This window comes from Cydia pomonella, chromosome 3 (genome assembly GCF_033807575.1).
Source record: "Cydia pomonella isolate Wapato2018A chromosome 3, ilCydPomo1, whole genome shotgun sequence".
NCBI classification, from domain to species: Eukaryota; Metazoa; Arthropoda; class Insecta; order Lepidoptera; family Tortricidae; genus Cydia; species Cydia pomonella.
Window position 1 is genome coordinate 26,711,597 of NC_084705.1, and position 26,257 is coordinate 26,737,853.

The 26,257-nt window shown below is 37.2% G+C and overlaps 1 protein-coding gene across 2 annotated transcripts in view; it reads left to right on the forward strand.

Annotated features, from left to right (window-relative positions):
• The window catches only part of LOC133516432 (uncharacterized), a 211,959-nt gene that overhangs the window by 86,008 nt on the left and 99,694 nt on the right, over positions 1-26,257 (forward strand). For both annotated transcript variants that reach the window (XM_061849366.1, XM_061849367.1), the window contains 6 exons: positions 20,240-20,381; positions 20,485-20,598; positions 20,742-20,867; positions 21,213-21,308; positions 21,499-21,687; positions 22,500-22,590. In XM_061849366.1, the coding sequence (XP_061705350.1) occupies positions 20,240-20,381; positions 20,485-20,598; positions 20,742-20,867; positions 21,213-21,308; positions 21,499-21,687; positions 22,500-22,590 (758 nt within the window). The remainder of the gene's footprint in view (positions 1-20,239; positions 20,382-20,484; positions 20,599-20,741; positions 20,868-21,212; positions 21,309-21,498; positions 21,688-22,499; positions 22,591-26,257) is intronic.

Consider the following 26,257-nt stretch of genomic DNA (forward strand, 5'->3'; position numbering starts at 1 on the left):
CATTTGAGGTTTTCGAAATCATGTCGGGTTTTTGACCCACATCTAAGGACGATACCTCGAACACTCGCATAGTCTCCTATCTACATATTTGCGAGAGTCAAACGCATTCGCTAGCCGACGCGACGTCCCATTTACGTTCGAATGTCTGACAGTGCACAGTGCACATGCGTAGGTTGAGAAATGTAAACATGGTTTTGACGTACATAGATAGGTATTTTATGTATACCAAACAATATTTTCCTTTCAGTGTTTTCAAGATATAGGTACTTTTGTTTTTAGGCATTAGGCTGCGCTTTGTCTGTGACTCGGTCATTGCTTTATAATAGGTTATACGCAAGAGCAATGAAATTGGGTTACATTTTTACGTCACGTCACAGCTTCTGTAGGTTTAATCTATGCTGAAGTCTACTAGATATTTACGGTACAAAAATAAGTTGCTTAGTTAACCGTGTTGTCGTATCAAGGCGGTAAAATTGGAGGCCCTTCCGCTGCAACGCCTCATTTTCCGCTTCGCCAAGCGAAATAGCTTCTCGGTGCACGGTGGAGACGCTAAACTATAGTAAATAAGGAGGAAACATAAGGTGATTTTTACAAGCTTCTATTTCACTTCCTCTGCAGCGGTATCATGGTCGCATTTTTATCACCTGTCATGTCATGCGTCACTTTCGCACTTACATACATGTTAGAACGTGACAGGCATGGTGACAAGTGATAAAGAGCCGACCATATCAGCCCTGCTATTAGTATGTAAGTTAGTTAGCGTGGGTCAAATCTTGGTAGCTAAATTTGACCCACTTCTCGATTTACTATTGAGCTGAAAATTTCCATACATATGTATGTCGGTAGCCAATCCAATATTATGGTACCATCGAGCTGATCTGATGATGGACACAGGAGGTGGCAGGAGTTCCCGTTGTGTGTAAATGTGTCGAATGTAAATTGCATCAACGATTGTTGATCGACTAGTTTTTGCTTCATTGTTCAGGTTCAGACAATGAAGTCAACAAATGGAGTTTACACGGCGTTTTTCTATCACACTAAGCCGAGAAATTGTTCCTTGTAATAGCTACATTTCTATCTGCGATACCCACGACACACTTGGTTGTTATAAAAACTACAGTAAAATAAATATCGGGCCAGATATGATGTACAGTCATGGACTTTAATTGTTGCGTTTAGGGTTTACTTTACGTTGTTATATCTTGAGATGTCATAGTGTTACGGCCCGATTCGAAGAATGATTAGGACACGTTTAAGATCTGGGAAAGATCTTGAAAAGATCGATTTATAACTAGACAACATTTCAAAATGGACGTTTATTTCGATTCCGCTGTGATCTCAATAAGAACTATCAACGATCTTTCTAACGTCAAAGTGACATTGGTTGCCCGAATCGAGCTGCTTCTGTCAATTATACGACATACAAACGATATCTAAATGAGAACTTATCTAAACCAAAACTTATCGTTATCGTATTTCATTCTTCGAATCGGTCCGTTAGTATTGACAACGAAATAAGTTTGAACCGTAGATGGATCAACAATCCAAATCTGTGACGGAACCTATACAGTGTTTAGATTCAATATCGGCGAATATTTAATCGGTGGTTAGCATAGGACATAGGAAAAAGTATAAGTTTTTGGCAAAAATTTCATATTTGGTACAAGCTTTTATTGCTGACTGTACTTTTATGTCCACAGGCAACTAATACTTATGGAGACAATTCAAAAAATCCCAAACACAAGAAGGTTGCGTTGTTTTATCCCAGAGTTCCTATGGCCACCAGATCAGCTCGATGGTGCCATAATATTGCATTGTCACCCGACTTGCATATGTATGCAAATTTTCAGCTTTATCGGAAACCGGGAAGTGGGTCAAATTTAACTTGCAAGATTTGACCCGTACATACATAGTACGTACGTACATTGCAAGTTAATAAAAAGCTTGTACCTGATATAGAAATTTTTGCTTAGAAACACAATGAAAATATTAGCTTTTTAAAGTAACTATTAACGCTTGTTGGCAGTTACTATAAAAAGCTGGTATCTCGTAATGTCATGTCATGTTATGTCTCGTATATTTGCAGTACATTTCTGCTCGGTATATTTTCAAAAATTAATTACGGGGTGTAACTTAAAAAACTTCTTAATTATTGATTACACGGATAAATTGTGTATCTGATTTAATTTATCGACCGTATTGGATTTACACACACACACTGTATATATGTAGGTAATAATAATGACGTATGTACACAAAACGAGGTTATAAACAGGCGTTCGTAGGTTTTTCTTATCTGTTTGTTATTCGTAAGTTTCGTAACGTAACAACCTATCAATGGTAAGGGATGGGGTGAACAAAAATACGAGTCGACGTGAAAAGGAGCGTAATTGGGTCATTCCCATTTTTCCAGTAGGATAGACACATTCATAACAAATGTTTGATTTTTTACATTCATATAGATCCGTACCTATGATTATGTGGTAACTTTGGTTGTCAAAAACTTTGGTTGGTTGACGTTTGACAAAATCAGTTAACACGAAACATGGCGCCAACTCTGACTTAATTCAGGTGTCAAACTCGGGGAACAATTTTTTTCCGAGACTTTTGACTTATCTTATACAATCAATTACTTAATCTTTTCTATGACATGTGTTTGAATAGGTGGGAGAATCAACTTTTTAGCGTCACTCGTTGCCATGGTTACGATTAGTTGTCCAGGGGACAAAAGTTCATTGAAATACTGATTCTATGGTACTTAAATGTATTAAACTTGCGTTTTTGTGGTCGTTATAACCAATGTCCATAATGGGCCCCCTACTAAGCATGTTAATAGAACGGCATACAACGTCTCTTCAAACAAACTGTGCCACTGTTGTCCCTTGGACAACGGGACAGAATAACAAAACAAAAAAAGTTGATTCAGCCAGGTATTATATATTTTTATATGAAAAAATTGTAATAAGTTTTATAGTAAAAAAAGGTATTGCACCATAGTCAATCAAGTTTTTTAATCTCGTACCTTACTTAGAAGAAAGCTCTCTATTTTATCACGATTGCATAAAATACTATTTTTGCGGCATACACGGCGGTATCTTTGTTTTACATTAACTTAGAACTTTTACTTTTTTACAGCTTAAAGGGGCTGTAGACAGTAAATGGTTTCAATTTCAACTCAATACCTCTACGCGTTCCCGAGATAAAAGAACTTGACAGACAGACGGACGGACGGATGGACGGATGGACAGACGGACGGACGGACAACAAAGTTTTTCTATAAGGGTCTAATTTTTTTCCCTTTGAAGCACGGAACCCTAAAAAGCTGAATAAGTTTCCGCTGAATAAAAGTTTTAGCACTGCATGTGATAAAAAAATATGTCGGCAAAGCTGCCCGTGTTTTCCTTGTTAATTGGACTGTACAGACCCGACCCCGGGCTAGGACCAAAAGGAAATTGTAAAATTAAAATAATAGAACGTTTGAAAGATACATTTTATGTTCCTAAGCGCCACTTGCACCATTCCACTAACACGGTTAAACCTGGAGTTACCATGGTTACCAGTACAATTTGACACTGGGTTAACGGTTTAACCGGTTAACCCCGGGTTAGCGGGATGGTGCAAGTGGTGCTAACTCGAAATAGCTTTCGTCATGTATATATTTTCTTGGTTAAAAAGCTAGTGGTAGGAAAATAATACTAAATGATTGTAGGGGCAGGAAACGGTAATTCGTGGATGAGTCTTGGAAAAGTTATCCAATCATCGACAACAAAAAGAAACACACTCTATTAATCATTGGCTGTGGTTTTTCACAATTTGTTCGAAAATGTTCGGCAATGATGTCATTTGTCAAAAGTCAGAATCTTATTCAAAGAGTATCTTATAGCTGTCATAAATTAAAAATTTTTTTACCAAAAAGGTCGAAGAAGGTTTCATACTTTTCCATGAGGATGTATTACCTCAGGAGCTACTAACAAATATAGGCTGCTCCAAAGTAAAAAATCGTAAATAAATAAAATAAAATATGTAAATCAATATTATAGGGACATTCTTACACAAATTGACTAAGTCCCACGTTAAGCTTAAGAAGGCTTGTGTTGTGGGTATCCAGACAACGATAAATATAGTATACAAATACTTAAATACATAGAAAATGTCCATGACTCAGGAATTAATAAATGTGCTCATCACACAAATAAACGCCCTTACCGGGATTCGAACCCAGGACCATCGGCTTCATAGGCAGGGTCCCCACTAGGCCAGACCGGTCGTCGTAATTTTTTAATTTCTTCGTAACCGTAACTAATACTAGTTCTAAATACTCTACATATTTATGTACATTTCGGCTTTATCAAAAGGCTAGGAATACGCTGTATATTATGAATGAATTACATTCATAATGTGTCCATGCAATTTAGCAGCTCGCGATACATACAGATGCACACGTCAAACGTATGGCATGTACAGTCAAGGTATTAAATATCGACACGGACAAAGTGCCAAAAATATATACACGCTACACATTGCCTATACGCAATAAGGTCGTGTATACATATTTTTGGCACTTTGTCCGTGTCGATATTAAATTTAATACCTTGGCTACATAATTATAGCAACAGAGTTATAATAGTACATTACGATACAACTGCGAAAAATAGGAAATTCGAAACGAGTGGCGATAAATGAAAACACGACCAAAGGGAGTGTTTTAAATCGAGACGAGTTGCGAATTACCTATTCGCACATGTATCGTACAACGATTTACAGTACATATGGCCCTTTAAATGTTCGACATAGTTACGTAATATGCTAATTTTCGCACTAGTGCGGTAAAGTAGCACCATATGTACTGTAAATGTTATAATGCATGTAATATTTAGTTATTCCATCCCTAGTATAGTCGCAAACAGGCGCGTTCGGTCGGCTGTGTCGCCTCGCTAAGTAATTGAACTATACGAATCCCGTACAGTCGAGAGCAATTGTCAGCATCATATTTTATTATGTAAAGTTTAATTGCGTCATTTAAAATTGGGGAACATGTAAATAATTAAAATATGGGCAATATAAGTATTTGAATGATGACTTGTTCCCTAATTTTAACTTAGTAGTTAATTTGAATTAAAACTATTTAAAACAGCCTCCTTAAAGTCCTTAAGCTCACAGTCCTACCTATAGTACTTTAGGTTCGATGTAATTTAAATCATGTTCAATTGGAACAGAGTTGCGTTTGTTCTGTTTCGTCCAATTTTAAAACAAACAGTCAACCATATTTCCTACATTATAGGTTCAAACTTCACTGGCAAATTTTGGACTTTTTTCTTGTATGGCTAGGCCTTAGAAGAATAGGTCCCAGGCAATTAATTACTTTGCCTGTAATAACTTCATGAAATCTTAGATGTGAAATACATGATACCATTTCTTAATAATTAAAAAACAGGATTTTTAGATTGTTTATGCATTGTTATTTAACCTTCTGACAGAGTGTTTTAATCCTAGATATTTATCCATAATAATGTACCAGGTATTTTTTTATTATTAAAGATTAAAGTAGCTTAACTCTTTTCCAGGCATAGTACGATTTATCGATCACATACGCGCCATTAGAATATCAACTTTAGTAATTCTATTTAAGGTTCAAATTAGATTACACTTTCAGGAAATGTGACATGTCTTCAAATGAATCATCAAAGCTGGATTAATTGTAATATATTTGGATTTTTTGGGAAAATCTTGTAAATTGGTGCGACCTGGAAAAGGGTTAAAGTAACATTGGCAATATCCCAAATTATATTAACTTGTTTGGCGTGTTTCTCTTTCTTTTTAAAGCCTATAAAGTGTCCCACGCTGAACAAAGGCCTCACCCTAGACTTCTAATCCTCCTTATTAAACTAGTGCATTACTTATCTGCCTTGAAATTTTAAATGACATTATACAAAATCTTTATCGGCTCTAAATATAAATTTTTGTGACAATATTAAACGAAATAAAATAAGTAGTTACCTGAGTGGATAGAAGTATTTATTGTAATAATAATATACACTTCTGTCGCTCACTGTACCCGCTTTCAGCCAGGAGGATTGCACTCGGGAGATGTAAACATTTATGTTTCCAATTGCATTTCATTCGACGTTGAATGCAAGTCACATGTAATATTTAACTTCACATTTTATGATGTTATTTATTTTTCATAACTTCATGTAAATTATCAATATAAAATGTGAAAAAGTTTCCACCCACGATAGTGTGATTCACGTAATGTATTTGCGTATATTTATTTTGGCATGCATTTTAGATCATGCAAAATTCAGCAATTCGCTGCGTGCTGTGTGCGTGGGGGAAGCCGAAACGATCACAGCGCTCATTACGGCCAAAACTGAAACAATTCGGGCTTAGGGCCTACCGCACTACCAAAGTCTAAATTTCGCTATCTGCCTCTGTACCGCTTGCATATTCGAGCGATAGAGAGGCATATACAGAAATGTCGATTTTCGTGGTAGAGCCTCTGGCATGAGCTGTCAGATATCATAAGTTTTGCAGTAAACACTGATTGTTTTTAAAAACATGTTGGAAATAAGAATCAAGTATAAAAAAAGTACGTCACTTGAAAAATTAACAATCAAGTTTTAACTGAAAGCAACAATGTTAATGTTAAGCAGATAACTTCCATCGTCCTTTAAGATAGGTAGTATAATATTTTTACTTCGAGTCTGTGCGGAAAGAGAAGGGTCGTGGACTCGTGGAATGTATTGGGCCGCATACATCCCACAACTCTTCTCTTTCCGCACAGACTCTACTTCTCGTTTGACAGTTGGAACAAAATATGCCTATAGTTGCAATCGTTGTCGTCGTGCACGGTCCCTGAACCGTCTTTTTATTGGAGAATTACAAAAATAATATCTAGATCGAGTCACTCATATTAATTAAGAGTGTTAGTTATTTGCAAACCTCTTTGATTTATTTCTTCTTCTTTAAAAAAAAATGGTTTCAGTCTAGTGGGACTATTTCGCTAGTATCAAGGTCATAGGAGCTTTAAATATGACTAAAATTGTACAGTTAGTACAAGACAGTGTACGGTGATTTTATCAGCTCTTGTAAAGCGCTGGACTTTACAAGTAGCACGTGGACTATTGGCCGTTGACTCCAAAACGGTGGTTAAACGCGATTCAAGATTAATTCTCCATTCACTGCACACTACCACATTAGTTTACTGTATAATAAAGCTATCGATATTACACTTTGAACAATATTAATTAATGAGCATAAAAACAAAGCAATTAACGGAAAAAACAAACAAAAGAATTAGCGCCATCTTGATAGTCATATCAAGATGGCGTGGCGCTCGAACCGGAATCTGATTTATTTCTATTGTAACTGTAAATATCTGAAATTGACTTCAATTATTTTGATAGTAATTAAAATTACATCGAATAATAATTCAGTTATTATTGTAAAAGCGATTATAAAATTTAATAATTACATAACGATACTGTCTTATGCTATAATTTTATCGATATCGACTTAAGGATGACTCACGCTACACAGTGCCAGGACCGGGCCGGGGCGGACCGGTGCGAGCCGTCACACGGACTTTCAGGAGCGCCACCGTCGCCGGACCGTTCCGGGGCCGGGGTGACCGGGCCATCATCTCTATATTATAGTATCTCTATGCGTTGACACTATCGTTGAGTCTCCGAGCGCGAGACAGGCCGGGCCGGGCTGTCCGAGCTCACCGAGCCGTCCAAATAACGGACTGTTCATGACAAATGTCACAAATGTCAATCATATTGAAAAAATTGGTTCGATGGGAAGCAAGTCGATATAGAAATAAATAATAAAATCAAAATATTGGCCCTGGCTGCCATAATAGCTGATGAAGAGAATACTGCATACTCTGGGCAATTGTGCATTTGGACATTTCGCGGACACTTTCGGAAAAAGGAGAATTACACAACATTATGTGAAGAGCTTTATTTCCACATGACCCGAGACTCTTTCGAAGCCACCGTGTTCTCTGCTTAAGGTAATGGAAATACAATGCGTGTATATTGTCTCAAATAATCATGTGCCGAAGCATATTAAACTATTAAAAGGAAAAGGGATGACCGGTTCTCCATACAAACATAGTCCCCATTTTCCTCTCTGGATATTGATATTCCTTTCGTTCTACATCCAATTTTGTAATAGTACATTACGATACAAGTGCGAAAAATAGGAAATTCGAAACAAGTGGCGATAAATTAAAACACGACCGAAGGGAGTGTTTTTAATCGACACGAGTTGCGAATTACTTATTCGCACATGTATCGTACAACGTTTTACAGTACATGGCTCTTTAAATGTTCGACACAGTAACGTAATATGCTAATTTTCGCACTAGTGCGGTAAAGTAGCAACATATGTACTGTAAAAATATTATCCGTAATGGGGACTACGTTTGTATGGAAAAGCGGTCTCGTTTTGAGGTAGGTAACTAGGCAGATTACTTAGAGATTGACTCATCACAAGCTGCCCTAAGTGCTTCTTAGCGAGTAGACAGGCCTATTGTTTTTCAGTATTATTTTCTTCTATTGAGGTGTGCGTTTGTGTTGCATTGCAAAAATATATCCGTTGGGGTTCAGTGATACCCGATAGATATTAACCCTGAATCACAAATGATAATTTTGCTTAATGCCGCGTTTTTGCATTATTTTCTCCCATCAATCCTATCATAGACTTGTTCCGTTTCAGGAATGCATGAAAAACTTAAGTTTAAAAGAGAAGATATTTAAAATGGCTGTAGGAATACCACAACATTTTAAAGTATCGATATAAGATAATCATCTACAAACATTCAGCTATAGAGAAATACGCGTACACCACTAAGAATGTCGGTGGTGCGCTCTCAAAGTAAAAAAAATAACCTTTAAGTTCGGTACACTAAGATAGAATTGTCTAACAAGTACAAAAAATAAACTACTTACTGGCTTACTTACTTCTTGCGGAAAAGGAATTTTTGATCTATAATACGAGTGGGTTAGGTAGTTGAAATTTACAGTGTGCATTTTATGGTTCCGTAGCCAAAATGGCAAAAACCCTTACAGTTTCGTCGTTGTCTGTCCGTATGTCACAGCTATTTTACTCAAAAACTATAAGATAACCAAAAGAGAAAAGTGGAAAGTAGGTATTTTTTATACTACGTTGGTGGCCGGCCTGAAGGTAAGCTACTAAGTAGTAGCTTACCTTCAGGCCGGCCACCAAGCTACTAAGTAGTAGCTTACCTTCAGGCCGGCCACCAACGTAGTATAAAAAATACCTACTTTCCACTTTTCTCTTTTGGTTATCTTATAGTTTTTGAGTAAAATAGCTGTGACATACGGACAGACAACGACGAAACTGTAAGGGTTTTTGCCATTTTGGCTACGGAACCATAAAATGCACACTGTAAATTTCAACTACCTAACCCACTCGTATTATAGATCAAAAATTTAGTTTAGAAGTTCAAATGTATAAAAATATAATTTTTAGGCACGCCATACATGTAACTAAAAGTGAAAAGGTTATTCAAGTAAAAGAGTATTAAGATTTTTTTTAAGTAAGTGAGATGGCAAAGGAGTCTTGCGTAGCCCGTCATGCTAGCCCGAAATGATATGAACGCTCTGACGTCGGGCTACAGCGGCGGCCTCATATTGAGAAAGTCGGGCGTAGCCCTTGTGCTATGCGTGCTCTAAGGCCGAGGGCCCCCTCATAACAAATGAATCGGGGGTAGCCTTACGTACCTAAGTAGCTTCCTCATACTAAAAAGTCGTGCAGAAGAAGATAACAATATAATTTTTTCAATATGTCAATTCCAGATTTTCTGTGTTTTTTAAATGTATAGTAACATGGCAGCAGTTTTCATCTTTAGGGTTCCGTACCCAAACGGGACCCTATTACTAAGACTCCGCTGTCCGTCCGTTCGTCCGTCCGTCCGTCTGTCACCAGGCTGTATCTCATGAACCGTGATAGACAGTTGAAATTTTCAAAGATGACGTATTTCTGTTGCCACTATAACAACATAGTATTATGTTCCTGCCGGTGAGTAAGGTTGCCAGAGCTCAACGAGGGGAAGGAGGGTTGTTAGGCTCGGCAACGCGCATATAATTCCTCTGGAGTTGCAGGCGTACATAGGCTATGGAGACTGCTTACCATCAGGTGGGCCGTATGCTTGTTTGCCACCAACGTAGTATATAAAAAACCAAATACTAAAAAAATTACGGAATCACGTTGGGCGAGTCCGACTCGCCCTTGTCCGGTTTTTGTATTTATTCGTAAGCTTGCATTAATTGCCATGGCACTTTAGGCTTAGCTTGTAAGTACAGTCGAGGAAATTGATTCTTTAGCAGTTAACGTGTCACGTTACAATGGACAGCTCTTACCATAAGTATGTACAGCCAAATTTACTTGAACCGCAAGTTGCTAAAGAATCAATTTCCGCGACCGTACTAATAGGATATTCTTTGCAAATAGGTCTAATAAATAATATGTTGCGGACTCTTTTCTTAAACCTTTTTACTTGTATACTTTTTACGACATTTGATGCTGTCATGTTATTCAAATAGTAAAATAAATCTGACAAGAGAGAAAATTGTGATCTTATTTACAGAAAGATACTTAATGTATGAAAAAATAAGCAAAAATAAGAATGAATGTTTTGTGAGTGTGAAACAATTTTATTTTCTTTGACAAATAGAGCACTGCATTGCATTAACGATTATTATTATTTTAATTTGTATGTCTTTCCCATCACGGAACAATGGTATTCCGGACCTTTGAGAAGCGTGCGCCAAGCCCTAACCTAACGTAGAGGCCCTTTTGACACGTTCATGAAATGTAAGATGTACACCGAGCTGATGCTGCCCTTGCCCATGTCATAGGACGCACGCAGAGGCAGGCCCGACAGGGTGTAAGGACTATTGAGAGTTGTTGAAATCTAAAATAAATTAGGTTATTGTGTGAAAGCGATGGGCTAAACACTGAGCTATGGGATAAAAAACCAGACGCCTGCCTAATAAAACGGTATACAATTTTATTTCCGGCAGACGACACAAAAAGCGACATCTGGGATGGCTCAAGAGTAACACTGGTGTGAGCGGCTCAGGGGTATCGAGAGGCGTGCACCGCTTTCAACCCAGTGGCTGTAACAGCCACTGTGCCAACTCGCGTCTTGCACTTCCACCCTTGGAACTTATAGCTCTAACGACTCCACCCTGGCCGGCCGGCCAAGGCAACCCAGAAGCAGATAATCCTGTCCCACCCACCCTCCTTCGAATGACAGAACTCCCTAGGAACACTCGGGTACGTGAGATCGTTACTCCCCAACTGCATGCCACAAGCTGCCCGAAGTTGACTGATTGCACTGGTAAAATCAGCGGGCCATAGATTATTAGTTTGCAGTTCCTAAAAACCATTGCTGAAAGGATGTGTAGCTGTCATATACAAAAACAATGGGTAGACAGTCTCAAAGGGTATGTCTTATGATAAATAGTTTCATGCCGCAGTAAAATAATGTGATTTGTAGTATTTAGTTTTAAAATATATTTTTATAATGTGTATGCTAATCTTAAGGTATTTATCTATGGGCCGCTAGTTGCCTGAAATAAATTATGATAGATAGACGGATAGATGGGGTGTTCTAAGAGAAAGTCGCTTTGAAAATGCTTTTGTCTTGTATGGCAGCTTCCTCAATCAACTGCGTAAAGCTCGAGAAAATACTGCCAAAAGGCTAGGCTAGATAATAAGTTTTTATAAAAGAAACATGTCTTTATGGGACCCATAACATTGAAGCAATACAAAAGTTAGAAATGAGAGTCAAATCTGACAATCGTTATCTACGCACGAAACGCCCCTTATTAAATGATACTTGATCGTGACGTCATGATTAAGTTTAATGCGTTTTATTTGCATTGCATTTACAAAAAGAGGAGCTTTCGAGTTTCGAGGATTATGTTTTTAAAATACGTGTATATTACGTAGGTTTGTTTGTATTGATTTTTTGATTCTAGAAATAATAGTTGTATAACCTTAATATGTATGTAGGTAAGTACTAAGTACATAAAAGGTACCGAAATAGGTCAGAAGAGCAGTAAATTCAATATTACTATACAGTATATCCAAAAAGAGCGCTATGATAAGTAAAAGTTCCTTTTTAGGGTTCAGTACCCAAAGGGTAAAACGGGAGCCTATTACTAAGACTCCGCTGTCAGTACGTCTATCCGTCTGTCACCAGGCTGTATCTCGTAAACCGTGATAGTTAGTTGATATTTTCAATAACAACAAATACTAAAAACTACGGTACCCTAGATGGGCGAGTCCGGCTCGCATTTGTCTGGTATTATTTAAATATAGGAGGCAAATGAGGAAAGCCCATGAACAGAGGTCGTACCTATCATAGGATAAGTAGATATATATGTACAAAGAAACAGCGGTATGTTAAGTAGATTTTTTTTATATAGTAGGCAAACGAGCAGAGCCCATTAACAGAGGTCATACTCTTATCATAGAATTGGTAGATATGTACAAAAAAACAGCGCTATGTTAAGTAGAATCGATTTTTTTTAAGTAGGAGCTAAACGAGCAGAACTCATGAACAGAGTTCGTATCATAAGATTTGTAGAGATGTACATAGAAATGGCGCTATGTTAAGTAGAAGTATTTTTTTTAATATAGGAGGCAAATGAGCAGAGCCCATGAACAGAGGTTGTATCATAGGATAAGTAGATATGTACAAAGAAATGGCACTATGTTAAGTAGATTTTTTTTTTAATATATATGAGGCAAACGAGCAGTGCCCACGAACAGATCTCGTATCAGAAGATTTATAGAGATGTACAAAGGAATGGCGTTATGTTAAGTAGAAGTATTTTTTTTTAAATATAGGAGGCAAACGAGCAGAACCCATGAACAGAGCTCATATCATAAGATTTGTAGAGGTGTACAAAGGAATGGCGTTATGTTAAGTAGAAGTATTTTTTTAAATACAGGAGGCAAACGAGCAGAGCCCATGAACAGAGGTCGTATCATAAGATTTGTAGATATGTACATAGAAATGGCGCTATGTTAGGTAGAAGTATTTTTTTTTTTAATATAGGAGGCAAATGAGCAGAGCCCATGAACAGAGGTTGTATCATAGGATAAGTAGATATGTACAAAGAAATGGCACTATGTTAAGTAGAATTTTTTTTTTAATATAGGAGGCAAACGAGCAGAGCCCACGAACAGAGCTCGTATCAGAAGATTTATAGAGATGTACAAAAGAATGGCGTTATGTTAAGTAGAAGTATTTTTTTTAATATAGGAGGCAAACGAGCAGAACCCATGAACAGAGCTCATATCATAAGATTTGTAGAGATGTACAAAGGAATGGCGTTATGTTAAGTAGAAGTATTTTTTTAAATACAGGAGGCAAACGAGCAGAGCCCATGAACAGAGGTCGTATCATAAGATTTGTAGATATGTACATAGAAATGGCGCTATGTTAAGTAGAAGTATTTTTTTAAATATAGGAGGCAAATGAGCAGAGCCCATGAACAGAGGTTGTATCATAGGATAAGTAGATATGTACAAAGAAATGGCACTATGTTAAGTAGAATTTTTTATTTTTAATATAGGAGGCAAACGAGCAGAGCCCACGAACAGAGGTTGTATCATAGGATAAGTAGATATGTACAAAGAAATGGCACTATGTTAAGTAGAATTTTTTATTTTTAATATAGGAGGCAAACGAGCAGAGCCCACGAACAGAGCTCGTATCAGAAGATTTAAAAAGATGTACAAAGGAATGGCGTTATGTTAAGTAGAAGTATTTTTTTTAATATAGGAGGCAAACGAGCAGAACCCATGAACAGAGCTCATATCATAAGATTTGTAGAGATGTACAAAGGAATGGCGTTATGTTAAGTAGAAGTATTTTTTTAAATACAGGAGGCAAAGGAGCAGAGCCCATGAACAAAGGTCGTATCTTAAGATTTGTAGATATGTACATAGAAATGGCGCTATGTTAAGTAGAAGTATTTTTTTAAATATAGGAGGCATAAGATCAGAGCCCATGAACAGAGCTCGTATCAGAAGATTTATAGAGATGTACAAAGGAATGGCGTTATGTTAAGTAGAAGTATTTTTTTTTTTTAATATAGGAGGCAAATGAGCAGAGCCCATGAACAGAGGTTGTATCATAGGATAAGTAGATATGTACAAAGAAATGGCACTATGTTAAGTAGAATTTTTTTTTTAATATAGGAGGCAAACGAGCAGAACCCATGAACAGAGCTCATATCATAAGATTTGTAGAGATGTACAAAGGAATGTATGACCTATTATTCACCTCGTAAATTATTTGAAGGTGACTAAATAAACACCCTGTATATATTTGTTGTTGTATCAACAAATCAAGCATTTACATTAAAAAAGTGAGTGACATTTAATTAAGTGGAACTGCTGATGAAGACCAGACGGAACACCTCAACTACGCGTATCTTCTTCGTTGAGATTGTTCTGCAAGTTATTTTTTAAGCTTCATTTTAGTCAAGATCTATTTCTGATAATGGATCCCAGGAATAATTGATGAAACTTTTCAAATATTTTACATATAGTATATTTTTATATTTGCATTTAAACAGTGCTATTTGGTGAAACGTGTCCATGAAGATTAGAATATTACTTCTCCTTGACAAGTATTTTACGAGTTAGGGCTTAGGTATATTATATGGGCTTACCTATGGGCTATTGTTTTTCATTCAATAGTTTACATATGTGAAAGAGAAAGTATAACAATATGCTTGTTAGACTAAAATAGCTTTAGTTTTGTTAATTTCAAAAACTTAGTAGGTGATAATATACATCCTTTATTTTAATATTTATACCGGTTTTAGAACTATTTATTGACAATAACAATATACATAATGGATATATACAGATGATAACTATAACTAGCTTATATCTAAAATAGGCCCTTGAGGCATTGTACCAAGGATGCTGGCGGCATTTCATCGTTGTATCGCAATACTGATACGTTGTGCGAGGAAGCCGCCAGCTCTTCGGTGATAATTATAACATAGGTATAGAATCTTCAAAAATAAAACAGTAGATACAAAGCAGGTGTTATTGGCCCGTCTTTATATATAGAAAATCGATGGCATGATTCCTAGGAACAGATCTTCGTATGTGTTATAGTTTCAAACTTTCCCATACTGAACGATCTAAATAGGCCACCATGTATACCCTACGGAACATTTTATTTCGTTGGATGAATTTAGGGTGTAGGGGAGAAACTACCCAATTATGAGCTACTTACTGAAAACTATAATTAATAGACAATTGTAAGGATATTTAACATTGCCAAAATAAGGTTAAAGGTGCCCTCTAGTAGTACTTAGTCGATATTGTGATACAATGAATGGTATTATAAACATTTTTCTTTTTTCATATACTATGGACATTCCTCGATGGCACCAAGCTGCAACTGGAAAGCGATGATCACACGGCAAATAAAATCGTGAAGACTGTAGCAGCCACGTCTAAGGAGGATGAATGTATCCACATTCAATATTTTTATTTATTTTTTGTTTGATATGTAAAAATGCACGTCAATAAGGTGGCAAACTATTATTAACAGAGACCGGAATTATTGTGGCATTCTTGAACTGTCATAGAGAGTTCTCATTTATCGACTTCGGGTACACATATATCGATACAACGTAGAACACAAAATATTAAAAAGTTATAAAGTTAATGGATATTTGACTGTAAAAGAAGTAACTGCTTTTTTGCATTTCTTTTTACTTATTAAAAAATAGCTCTATAGTTAGGGAGTACAAGTCCAGTAAGGGTTGCTAGATAGCATCTCTCCAGCAACTCTTACTGAGTTTCAACATAATTACTTATATTTTCAAGAAATGAGAGGGGTAAACAATTATAACTAACCATATTATTCTCAAAATGTTGGATTGTTTTAAGCATGACATCAGTGGAATACATTTTGAGCGCTGGGATTCGGTGGTTAACAGTCATAGTCGGTCTTTCGCATGTATTGCCGTTATTCTTTAAAAACGGATGGGAAAGTTACTTACATTTTATTCACAAGAAATGCAAAGTAATTTAATCATTCAAATTTTGAAATATTTTATCACCTAGGAATGTAAAATTAACGACGACGACGACTTGTGATGATTTTGAAGTTTAAATATTTTTTGGCGTTGGTGTGGTAATTATACATTAATTCATAACGAGTTCAATTATTCACAACCAGTGGCAGTAAATTAAAACACGATCGAAAGGAGTGTTTTAAATCGAAACGAGTTGCCAATTATCTATTCGCACATATACAACGTTTTACAGTACATATGGCACTTTAAATTTTCGACATAGGCGCGTAAAGTGCTAATTAACGCCCTAGTGCGGTAAAGTAGTACCATATGTACTATAAAAAATGTTGTGTTTCAGTCGTTAGAAAAAATTGTTTAACCCTCGTGTCTTCAAACCCCCGAAACGCTCAAGATTTCCACTTCTCTAAAATACATAACTGTTTTAGCCAAAAATATTAACTGTTGAACTATATTGAAGGCCCGGTTCACATTGAGTGGCTGCACCACTGTGCACATACAAAGTTTATTCTAACTGTAACTTTTTTGACCACATTATTTTCAATATTTCTCAATTTTTAGCGAGGTAAAATTTTTTTGATGTCATGTACCAAATAATACAAAAAAGGTACTAAAACTGGGAGTAAGCGTCAGAATGTCAGGACCATGATAGCTATTTATATCGTTATAAATAGCTATCATGGTCCTGTCATCCTGACACTTACGATACTACAATACAGTAAGGGCTATAACCGCGAACCACTTCATTAGTTCATCTATTCGCCTCTCTATCACTGCGCGATCTTTCTTTGTGCGAAAGAGAGGCACATAGGCTTCCCCTTCCCCCTGACGAAATTATGCGTTCCACGTCTTAATCATTAATTTAAGAACAATAAAACATACGAAGAGTATTATTGTATTATTTCAGTAGTTACAGTAATAATAGGCATAAAATAGGGAATATTACGCAAAACTCTGCGTAGAGGGCGTTACTAACGCACACGGGGCCTACCGCGAAATGGAAAATCTAAATTGTGGTTTCTGCCTCCATCATTCTTGCATATTCGATAGACAGAGAGGCAGATAGGTAACGAAATTTCGTTTCGCGTTAGACCATCTGTAACCAAAACGCCTTGATGCATCAATGCCATAGTGAAAACTTGTCAAAAAACTGTTTAAGGCATAGTATGCATAAGTTACTCTCAGGTTTATAATACATGCTAGTGCTGCTCTCTACAGCCTGAAAAAATGTATGGCCTATCTATTTCAGGAGAATGCATCGTACGCGAGCAGTTAGCAATAATATCGCCAACGACAGATTGCAAATGAAATATAGGCACCTTTATGAGTAATTCAATAACTGCACTGAAATATGATGTTCGTACTCTCTGCAGGCAGATTTACAGAAGATCAGTTGGACTCTAAATTAAGTAAAAGAAATAGTTTCCCGTAATCTACAAATTTATTAACGAGATATTTCATTATATATAACTTCGTACGAAATGAAAAGTAATACGTGGGAATATGAGAAAAAATTAGTATATTTATATTAATTTATAACCTACATGCTCATTAATGAATAATTTTTACAAGCAGTAACATTACTAGATATCTCATTTAATATAATCCGACTAAATTACATTTCCGCAACACCTCCGTATTTCACAAAATAAATCAAGACATTATGCAACTTATATAATTTTGACGTATATATCCGAGTCGCCCGTGTTGCGACCGTCGCGACTTTCATGTAGTAACATCTAACATGGAAAAGTAAATAATAAAGACTGAATCTTCACGGATACCGCGTTGTTCTGGAAATATATATAGATCAAATAAATACTTAACTAATTCGCTTGTAATAAACCTTGCGTAGATAGATAGATAGATAGATGTATAAATAGAATACTCTTTATTGGAACACCTCAGTAAAAAGATACAAAAGAAAATAAAAAACAAACAATTGATTAAATGTAGAGGCAGACAACAGGCGGCTACGTAACGACTTATATATACTTATAGTACGTATACCGACAATATGTACGAAACGGCAGTATTTAGTTCTTAAAGCTCTGGTTCTTCTGAACATTTTTTTATTCCACTTCATTTACTATTAAAATTGGTAACAAATTCTTAGGCAACTTGTCTGGCGCTATCAACTATCTCAAGTAAAATGTGGAGCCAGCGTGACTAAAATAAATATAAGTACTATTTTTTTATTGCTTTCCACAAAACCCGCAACATGTAGAATTGTGTAGTTTTATTTACAGAAATTTGGTTTCATATAGAGATTGGCAGTCATTGTTAATTAACTTCTCTCTGCGCCGAGTAAAATATAACCCGACCAAGTAATGTATTGGCTATACCATCCATATTTAACAAACAAATTTATGACGTTTTGTAACCTTCTTATTTTGGCAAATATATACCGACACATCCGAGCATGCACATTGCGAAGGGTGGTATTCTGGTTTTTCATCTTGGTCCAATGTGTATTTGCGTCTGACATTTTGCTTAATGAGAGAGTGAGACGCAATGCACATTGGACAAAGATCTTAGACTAGTGGAATATCACCCGAAAGGAAGAATTGAGTCACCGGGTGGCCCGGAGGCTCCGGGAAGTCCGATTTTTGCTCATAGCATGACCGGCTAGTCTCCGGTCCGAGCCCGCACCGGGCCACTACAGAGCTCCGGTGATGACGTAATGCTTTCCATAGAAAACGAAGCGCCGGAAGCTCCGGCCCGGCCCTGCCCCTGTGTAGCGTGAGTCAACCTTTATAGTACCTAAGTTTCGCTTGTCCTTGCACCTTGTAAATGTTAAACCAAATTACACCGTCAAACCATTATATATAAGGACAGGACTTACGAACGATACGAATAGGGCCAGTACAGCACACGAATTCGAGCCAATCGTGCAGTCTAACGCCGCAACGCAATTGGTTGATGAGTTCGCATCACGCGCGCGATTGGTCGCAACTAGTTGCGTTAGACTGCACGATTGGCTCGAATTCGTGAGTGACACCACTGAACTAGCGCGATTCTTAGTGTCCGTAAGGCCCGTCCTTAGATATATATGTCAATGGGTCAAACCGTATGTTTACTCGTGGCTGAGAGCTGTAGACCTCGAGATGATAAGTTTAAAAAGCGTAAGAATAAAGAAAACTTACTTCGTTAAGTCATTATTACGCGTGTCAAATAAATATTATAGGACATTCTTACAAATTTTCGTTTTTTATACATATTTCCGCTATTTTGAACATATTCTAAAAACCGAAACGAGAAAAAAATTGTATTTATGTAACGAGAAATGTTACCAGCAGAGGAGAACATCCGGATATACGAAAGCATTTTTGTCCAAGCTGAAACAAAGACGTTCGGTAACGCTCGGTTTGCTTAGTGGCTCCGTGGGCCGTAGATCTCGTGATAAGCATCATACTTAAGCTTAAAAAGTTGTACTTGTTTCTAAGCTGAAACGAAGATGCTCGGTTAATAATCACGCCTCTCATCTCAACTATGTAGTTAAAATGTTGCAACACTTTGCCATAATATCACATACATGTTCATGGTCCAATAAAGGATTAACTAAATCAGATTGAATCGCCCTTGGCCTCTATACGAGCCGAAGACGATTATCTACTTACTTTGCTAAATTGCGTCGCGTACAATTTTGCACGCTATACCCTGACGACATACACTTGGGTGTATTAAGAGGGAAGAATAGTTTTGCGATCCTAACCTTACGTACGTACATTTTTGATGAAATTTACATTTCGGGAGAAAACGGTTTCCACTAGCTAAATCTTATATATGTATATATTTCCGGTATCCGGTTTCGCTTTAAAAACAAAGTGATACGTTAAGATTTAGTTAGTGGAAACCGATTTCTCCTGAAATGGAAATTTCATCAAAAATGGAAATTTCATCGATGTTTGGTTAGGATCGCAAAGCTATGCTTTCTTAAGAGGAAATGGGACGAAGTCACGTGACCGCTTCTCCACACACACGAAGTCCCCATTTTCCTCTCTGGATATTAACATGATAGAAAATATTTTTACGCAGTGAGATGAATATTGGAGCATTGGAATATTCGTTAGGTGTCAGTTATTGTACGAGTAAAGAATAGTTAAAATCAACAGTTTATTTTACAGTTACGCTCCTCAATCAGCCATGACGGTGACGGCGTCGCCGCGGCGAGAAGGACTGGCTGGCCAGCAATGGGGGCCGCCCCGAAAAGTCACTCTGACTAGATGCCCCGGTGCTCCTCTAGGAGTCAGCATCGTTGGAGGGAAGGTCAGTGTTTCTTGTAATAATAAGGCCACACCACAGCATATAAAATCGCCAATTATGCCCAAAATGCTTAACTGGAACACGTTTTTTTTAATACTCGTTGCAGGTTGATATTATTGATAATCAAGATAACGCTGGAGCCGATGACAAGGCCATATTTGGGATATTCATCAAAAATGTTGTTCCGGAGAGTCCAGCCGGGAAATGCGGAGAGCTGCATGTAAGTATTGTACCTATAGTACTATAGTAGTAGTTCATAGAAACGAAAATTTAGTAAATAATCTGCTTTAGGTATTATTTGAAGTATATCTAGTCTTCTATGTCCAAATTCAATATTGGTTAACGATGATTGTATTCCCATAGACCGGTGACCGTATCCTCGAGGTGGATGGAGTGTGCGTCAGAAACGCGCAGCACGAGCGAGCGGTGCAGCTCATCAAAGCAGCTGGTGATACTGTCACGCTCACTGTTCAGAGTCTACCAACTTGGGTGAGTAAGAGCACAGATGGATTAACCATATATTTGAATAAACATCGTAGTATATGTTTATTCAAATATATGGTAATTCAAGTATATGGACCCGCGCAAAGTGACCCTTGAACATCCACCTGAATTTGGAGTATCCCGTGTCATTTCGCTCTGTGACTGAGAGAAAGATACTAAAGATTTTGGTTCCCATTTGAACGGTCAACTGTTTCATCGCAGAATCTATGATTTGTTCTCCGCCTTTGACCACCGATTAAGAAAAAACAGATTTCCTCTTAATATAAAAATATTATAAGAAATGGAAAAAGGATTCTTTATTTATTATAATAATGATAACTATCTGTCCAGAATACCGACTCGTCAGATGTGGAAGCGGAAGCGTCTCCGCACCCCGCGCGGCGGACGCCATTGCCTATCGACGGGACGCCAGAACACGAAATCAAGGTTCGTTTGTCATTATTTATCGGTTTAAGGTTTTATAAAACATGGATGGCTCTGCCCCATGGAGATTCACTGTGGATCCCTATATTAATTCGGTTTCTAATACTGACCCGATTTGTTTTATCGATTCTTGGCATCGACTTTTACAAAAGTGGACACATGACAAGTCTACTATCACAAGTTACTTGTACAGATAACAGTGACATCAGAGCCGGACATAGAGAAAGAGTCAGAAGACACCGAGAGGGAGACAGAGAAGTCGACTTCAGAAACCGAACCGACGCCACCGAAGAAGCCTGTTTACTCGGACTCGGAGAGCAGTGATGATGAAGAGGATGAGAGAGAGCTACAGGGACGAACTTACTCGGATAAAGGGGTTGAGGTGAGTGTTATTATAATAACAGTCATATCGGAGCCGGACATTGAGAAAGACTCAGAAGACGCGGAGAGGGAGACACAGAAGTTGACACTGGAAGCCGAACCAAAGCCACGGAAGAAGCCTGTTCACTCGGACTCGGAGAGCAGTGATGATGAACAGGATGACAGAGAGCTACGGGGGCGAACTTACTCGGACAAATGGGTTGAGGTGAGTCATATTATAACAGTCATATCGGAGCCGGACATTGAGAAAGAGTCAGAAAACGCGGAGAGGGAGACAGAGAAGTTGACAGGGCTACAGAGACGAACTTACTCTGATAAAAGTGTTGAGGTGAGTTTTACTAGTTTACTTCGGAAACTGAACCGACGCCGCCGAAGAAGGCTGTTTACTCGAACTCGGAAAGCTGTGGTGATGAAAATGATGAGGTGAGTCTTATTGCAATAACTGTCCACTTCGAAAAAATTACAAAACACAGATTATCCTGACACCATTGAAATGTAAATGATGAAGGCGAAAATATTTATAAGATTAAGATTGTATGGATTGAAGCAGAAACAACTGAATATCGAATTCAGTGTCGTGCTATGAGAAAGGCCAATGTCTTGCAGTGGACTGACACTGAGTGGCCAGTTATAACTCTTTATAAACATCGGTCTCACTTATTAATCTTATTATGTAGTAAAATACAGTAACATTTCAGTAAATCATGGTTAGCAATAGTTGGGCGAACTCCTAAAGTAAGCGCTTACTTACATTGTTTGTGGAATACGAAAAAGTAGAAGAACACACAAAACGAATGTCTGTATTTTTTCTAGATCGATCGAGCATCAGCCGCCGCGGTCAAACGCAGCAAAGAAGAGAAGGAGGCAGATAAGGAAGAAGAAGACGACTTCGGCTACACGACAAGTGAGTGGAAAGATACATTATTCACACTTCTTAACTTCTCTTTCTATCTCGTACACGTGTACTTCTATGCGTGCCTTCTGGAGCACAGTCGGTGAAAATGAGTTTAACCCATAATCAAAAAATATACCTACAAGGTTTTTAAAATCTAACTTTAATGGGATTAAATATATAAGAAAAATGATTAGTTTTAACCAAACTTTGGCTCAACAGGCAAAGGTTAAGGTACAATATATATAAAAAAAAAAATCTAGTCACATGTACGTGACCATAGGCAATGTATCAAGGTATTAGAGCACTTGATGGAAAATAACTGGGATGTTTTGACAGTACTTTTATTGTGGCCCGCTAAGGACGTTGATTAGCGATAAAGGAACTATCCTCAAAATATTATGATTTAAATTAATGATTTATCTTTTCGATAGAGAGCTCATCGACAGATTTCTGTGATTTGGATCTCTATTCCTAAACTACGTCAAATTAATAAAAGTTGTTGAAATTCATTAGTCTGTTTTTCAAGCAACATTTTATGTTAAATAACGAAGCTGATGAATGTCCCCTTGGGCAACGCAGTTGCGTATTTTTATCGCCACGGGTTCTTTTTTTTTAATAAATGTTTCGAACGCAAAGTTTTATCGCTGTTTAAGTTAACATTAACTCGCTCTACCAACGAGAACTGGGGACCTAGACAAGATGATAATCGTACATCGACAAATGCCAAACGAAATGATAAAATGTACTATCAGGGTCAAATTTGCATGGACAATTCATACACTTTTGAACCGTACTGTATCAATATGACAGACGCTACGAAAAGTCACGTGACCATTTCCATATATTATTTAAGTATCGATTGGCATTTTCTATCAACGATTGTCATCTTGTCTAGGCCCCCTGGCCCGTTGGTTCTATCTCGATATAAATGATTGTAAGATTTAAGGCTCTTACAATCATGCTACTGTAGGTACATAGTTTAGAAACGTACCTGTTCGAAAAAAAATATTCTTCCCTGGCGGGTGCTTTGCTCGGGTGCCAAATTTTTATGTGATATGGTCAGAAGTAGGGTTGGTTAAGACTCGAGTCCTTTGAGTCCTTTGCTTTAAGACTCGACTCAATTTCTCACTCTTATAATTAAGACGACTCCACTAGAGTTCATTTCAACTTATTAGAGACTCGAGTCTTTTGTAGAGACTTGAGTCCTTTTCGGAGAACTTGTAATTTATTACAAACAACTTCGAAAGGCCTTGTCTTTACGTAAAATTCATGGATATACATAACATAAATCATACAATAACGCCTATTTCCTTTACTGATGTTCAGGTAAAACCTAAAAAATTCTTGACTGAGTCTTTATTCGGAGACTCGAGTTTGAGTTGCGCTTAAAAAAGACTCAATAAGGGACTCGACTCGGGACTTAAAAGACTCAGAAGTTTTTTGAGCTCTGAGTCTCGTAAAAACAAGTCGAGTTCTTCAATTTAGACTCAAAAGACTCGAGTTCCTACCCACACTAGTCAGAAGCAGCGTATATATAACCATATATTATTCGATAAATTCTTCTGTTAATAACATAATGAGGTATGCTCATGTTGCCTATGTTTTGCTACTTATTTATACAAATATAGAAGTAATTTTATTAATGTTGACGTTCGAGATTCAGAAGTAACTTATTTTCAGATTTCGTATTTTTGTTGGTGGCTGGCGTTGTTTTGATACACTATTTTCGAGATATGGAATAATTAATGGAAAATGACAAACATTTCACATATTTTTGTAAATATGTGAACCTACTTTCAAAACGATTCACCTTGAAATGTAGTGACTAAAAAGCCTAAAAATAATTAGATTATATTTATCTGTTTTTATATTCTATTACCCAATCTATCCAATCTAACTGTCATTTTATTACAAAAACGTACAGATTGAGTAGTAGGCCAGTCAATTTAACTGTTATTTTAGTATCTAGGACATAAAAGCACATAACAACACAATCTTTATGGCATGCTTGCTGATTTTACAATAAATTCAGTCCAATCCAATATACCGCACATACAGTACATTATTTAAAATGTAAAAAAATACTAAATAATCAAAATACTGAGAAAGTTGGATGTGTCACGATATATTTGGCCAGTCTAGCCGTCGCTATCTACTGACTGTACTACAACACAAAAAATATGTGAGTTTTTTTAACATATGCTATTTTTCACATCATTATAAATAATTTTCATGTTCATGTTTGTGTTCGTGGTCTTGGTCGTGATAGTGTCCGTGGTCGTGGTCGTGTCCGTGTCCGTATCTGTGTCCGTGTCCTTGTCTGTGTCCGTGGTTGTGTCCGTGTTTGTGTCCGTGGTCGTGGTCGTGGTAGTGTCCGTGGTCGTGGTCGTGTCCGTGTCCGTGTTCGTGGTCGTGGTCGTGTCCGTATTCCTCATCCTCAACCTCGTTCTCATTCTTTCTCATTTTCATTCTCAATCGTTGGAACGAAATTAAGAATACGTCGTGACGGGTATTCGTGACGAAAAAATCTTTACATTTTTCGCCTAGCCTCTATCCGCCAAGTCCGAACCATCCGATTAAGGAACTTCGTTCCAAAAAAATTGTATAAAATTCCTTTCTTATAACTCTCAAATCACTTATTGTGACCTCTAAAAGTACAAAAAAGCCTTTATTACCAGTTGTGGCAACTTCACGCGAACAATCCTCGAGAACGCCCCAAATCGCCCGACTAGGCAAGTTTCTTACTTGTTGTTCCAAACAGATGCTGCGTTTTTGCGTGAACTATTGTTTTGGTATTAGACTGTTTATTGTGAGAGTTTTAGTGTATATGCGCTCGAAATCAATCGAAATGGTTCACTTTATAAATAATTTATATATTTAAGTGTATTTGATAAGTTCAGAAACTATTTAACACATTCAGTGCCAGCGACCCGCTAGGCGGGTTCTCTATTTATAGTTCTGTTCGATATAAACGGGAAAAACGATGTTATCGGCTACGCTCGTAGCGCAGAGCTCGCGCCGGCAAAAAATGTGTTAAAGCAAAAATCATGCAAATACATTTTTGAATAATCTTAGTAGGTAATATTTTCTGTGAGAGAATCGAACACGTTAAGGTGGAGTAAGTTCGTGTTCTTCTCTCACTCTCACTGAGCGTACGTGTGAGCGAGATGGAAGTGCGTGCCCGGGAGTGCGGATGCGGATATCATGATTTTAATTTTTTTTTGTGTTATAAAAATAAAAAAGTAATCTCTGAGTTCCCTCAAGCATAATAGCCATGTTTAGAAATAATTTTCATGTAAATGTATGAAGCTTTTGTGCAAAATTTATTATATTTTTAAAGTGCCTTGTAGGACTATGTTCGTGTTTTTTTTTCTATCGATCGAAAGTCAAAAACTCAGGATTCGAATCGCTGAAGTTCCTAGAAAAAGGCCTCAAGATTGCTAATTAAATTTATGGCAGATTTGAGATACAAATATACAAAAAAGCGCTACGTCTTTTTTTAAATCCGTTTTCTGAACCTACTGACCCTTAACTCATTAAGCGCTAATCACGACACTTTGTCGTTTTACCTCTATGAAGAATTTTCACTACATACCGGGAAATTCATGTTATCGGCTACGACGTAGCGCTACGACCATAGCTCAGCGGTGAATGTGTGTAGCAATATATACCTAAT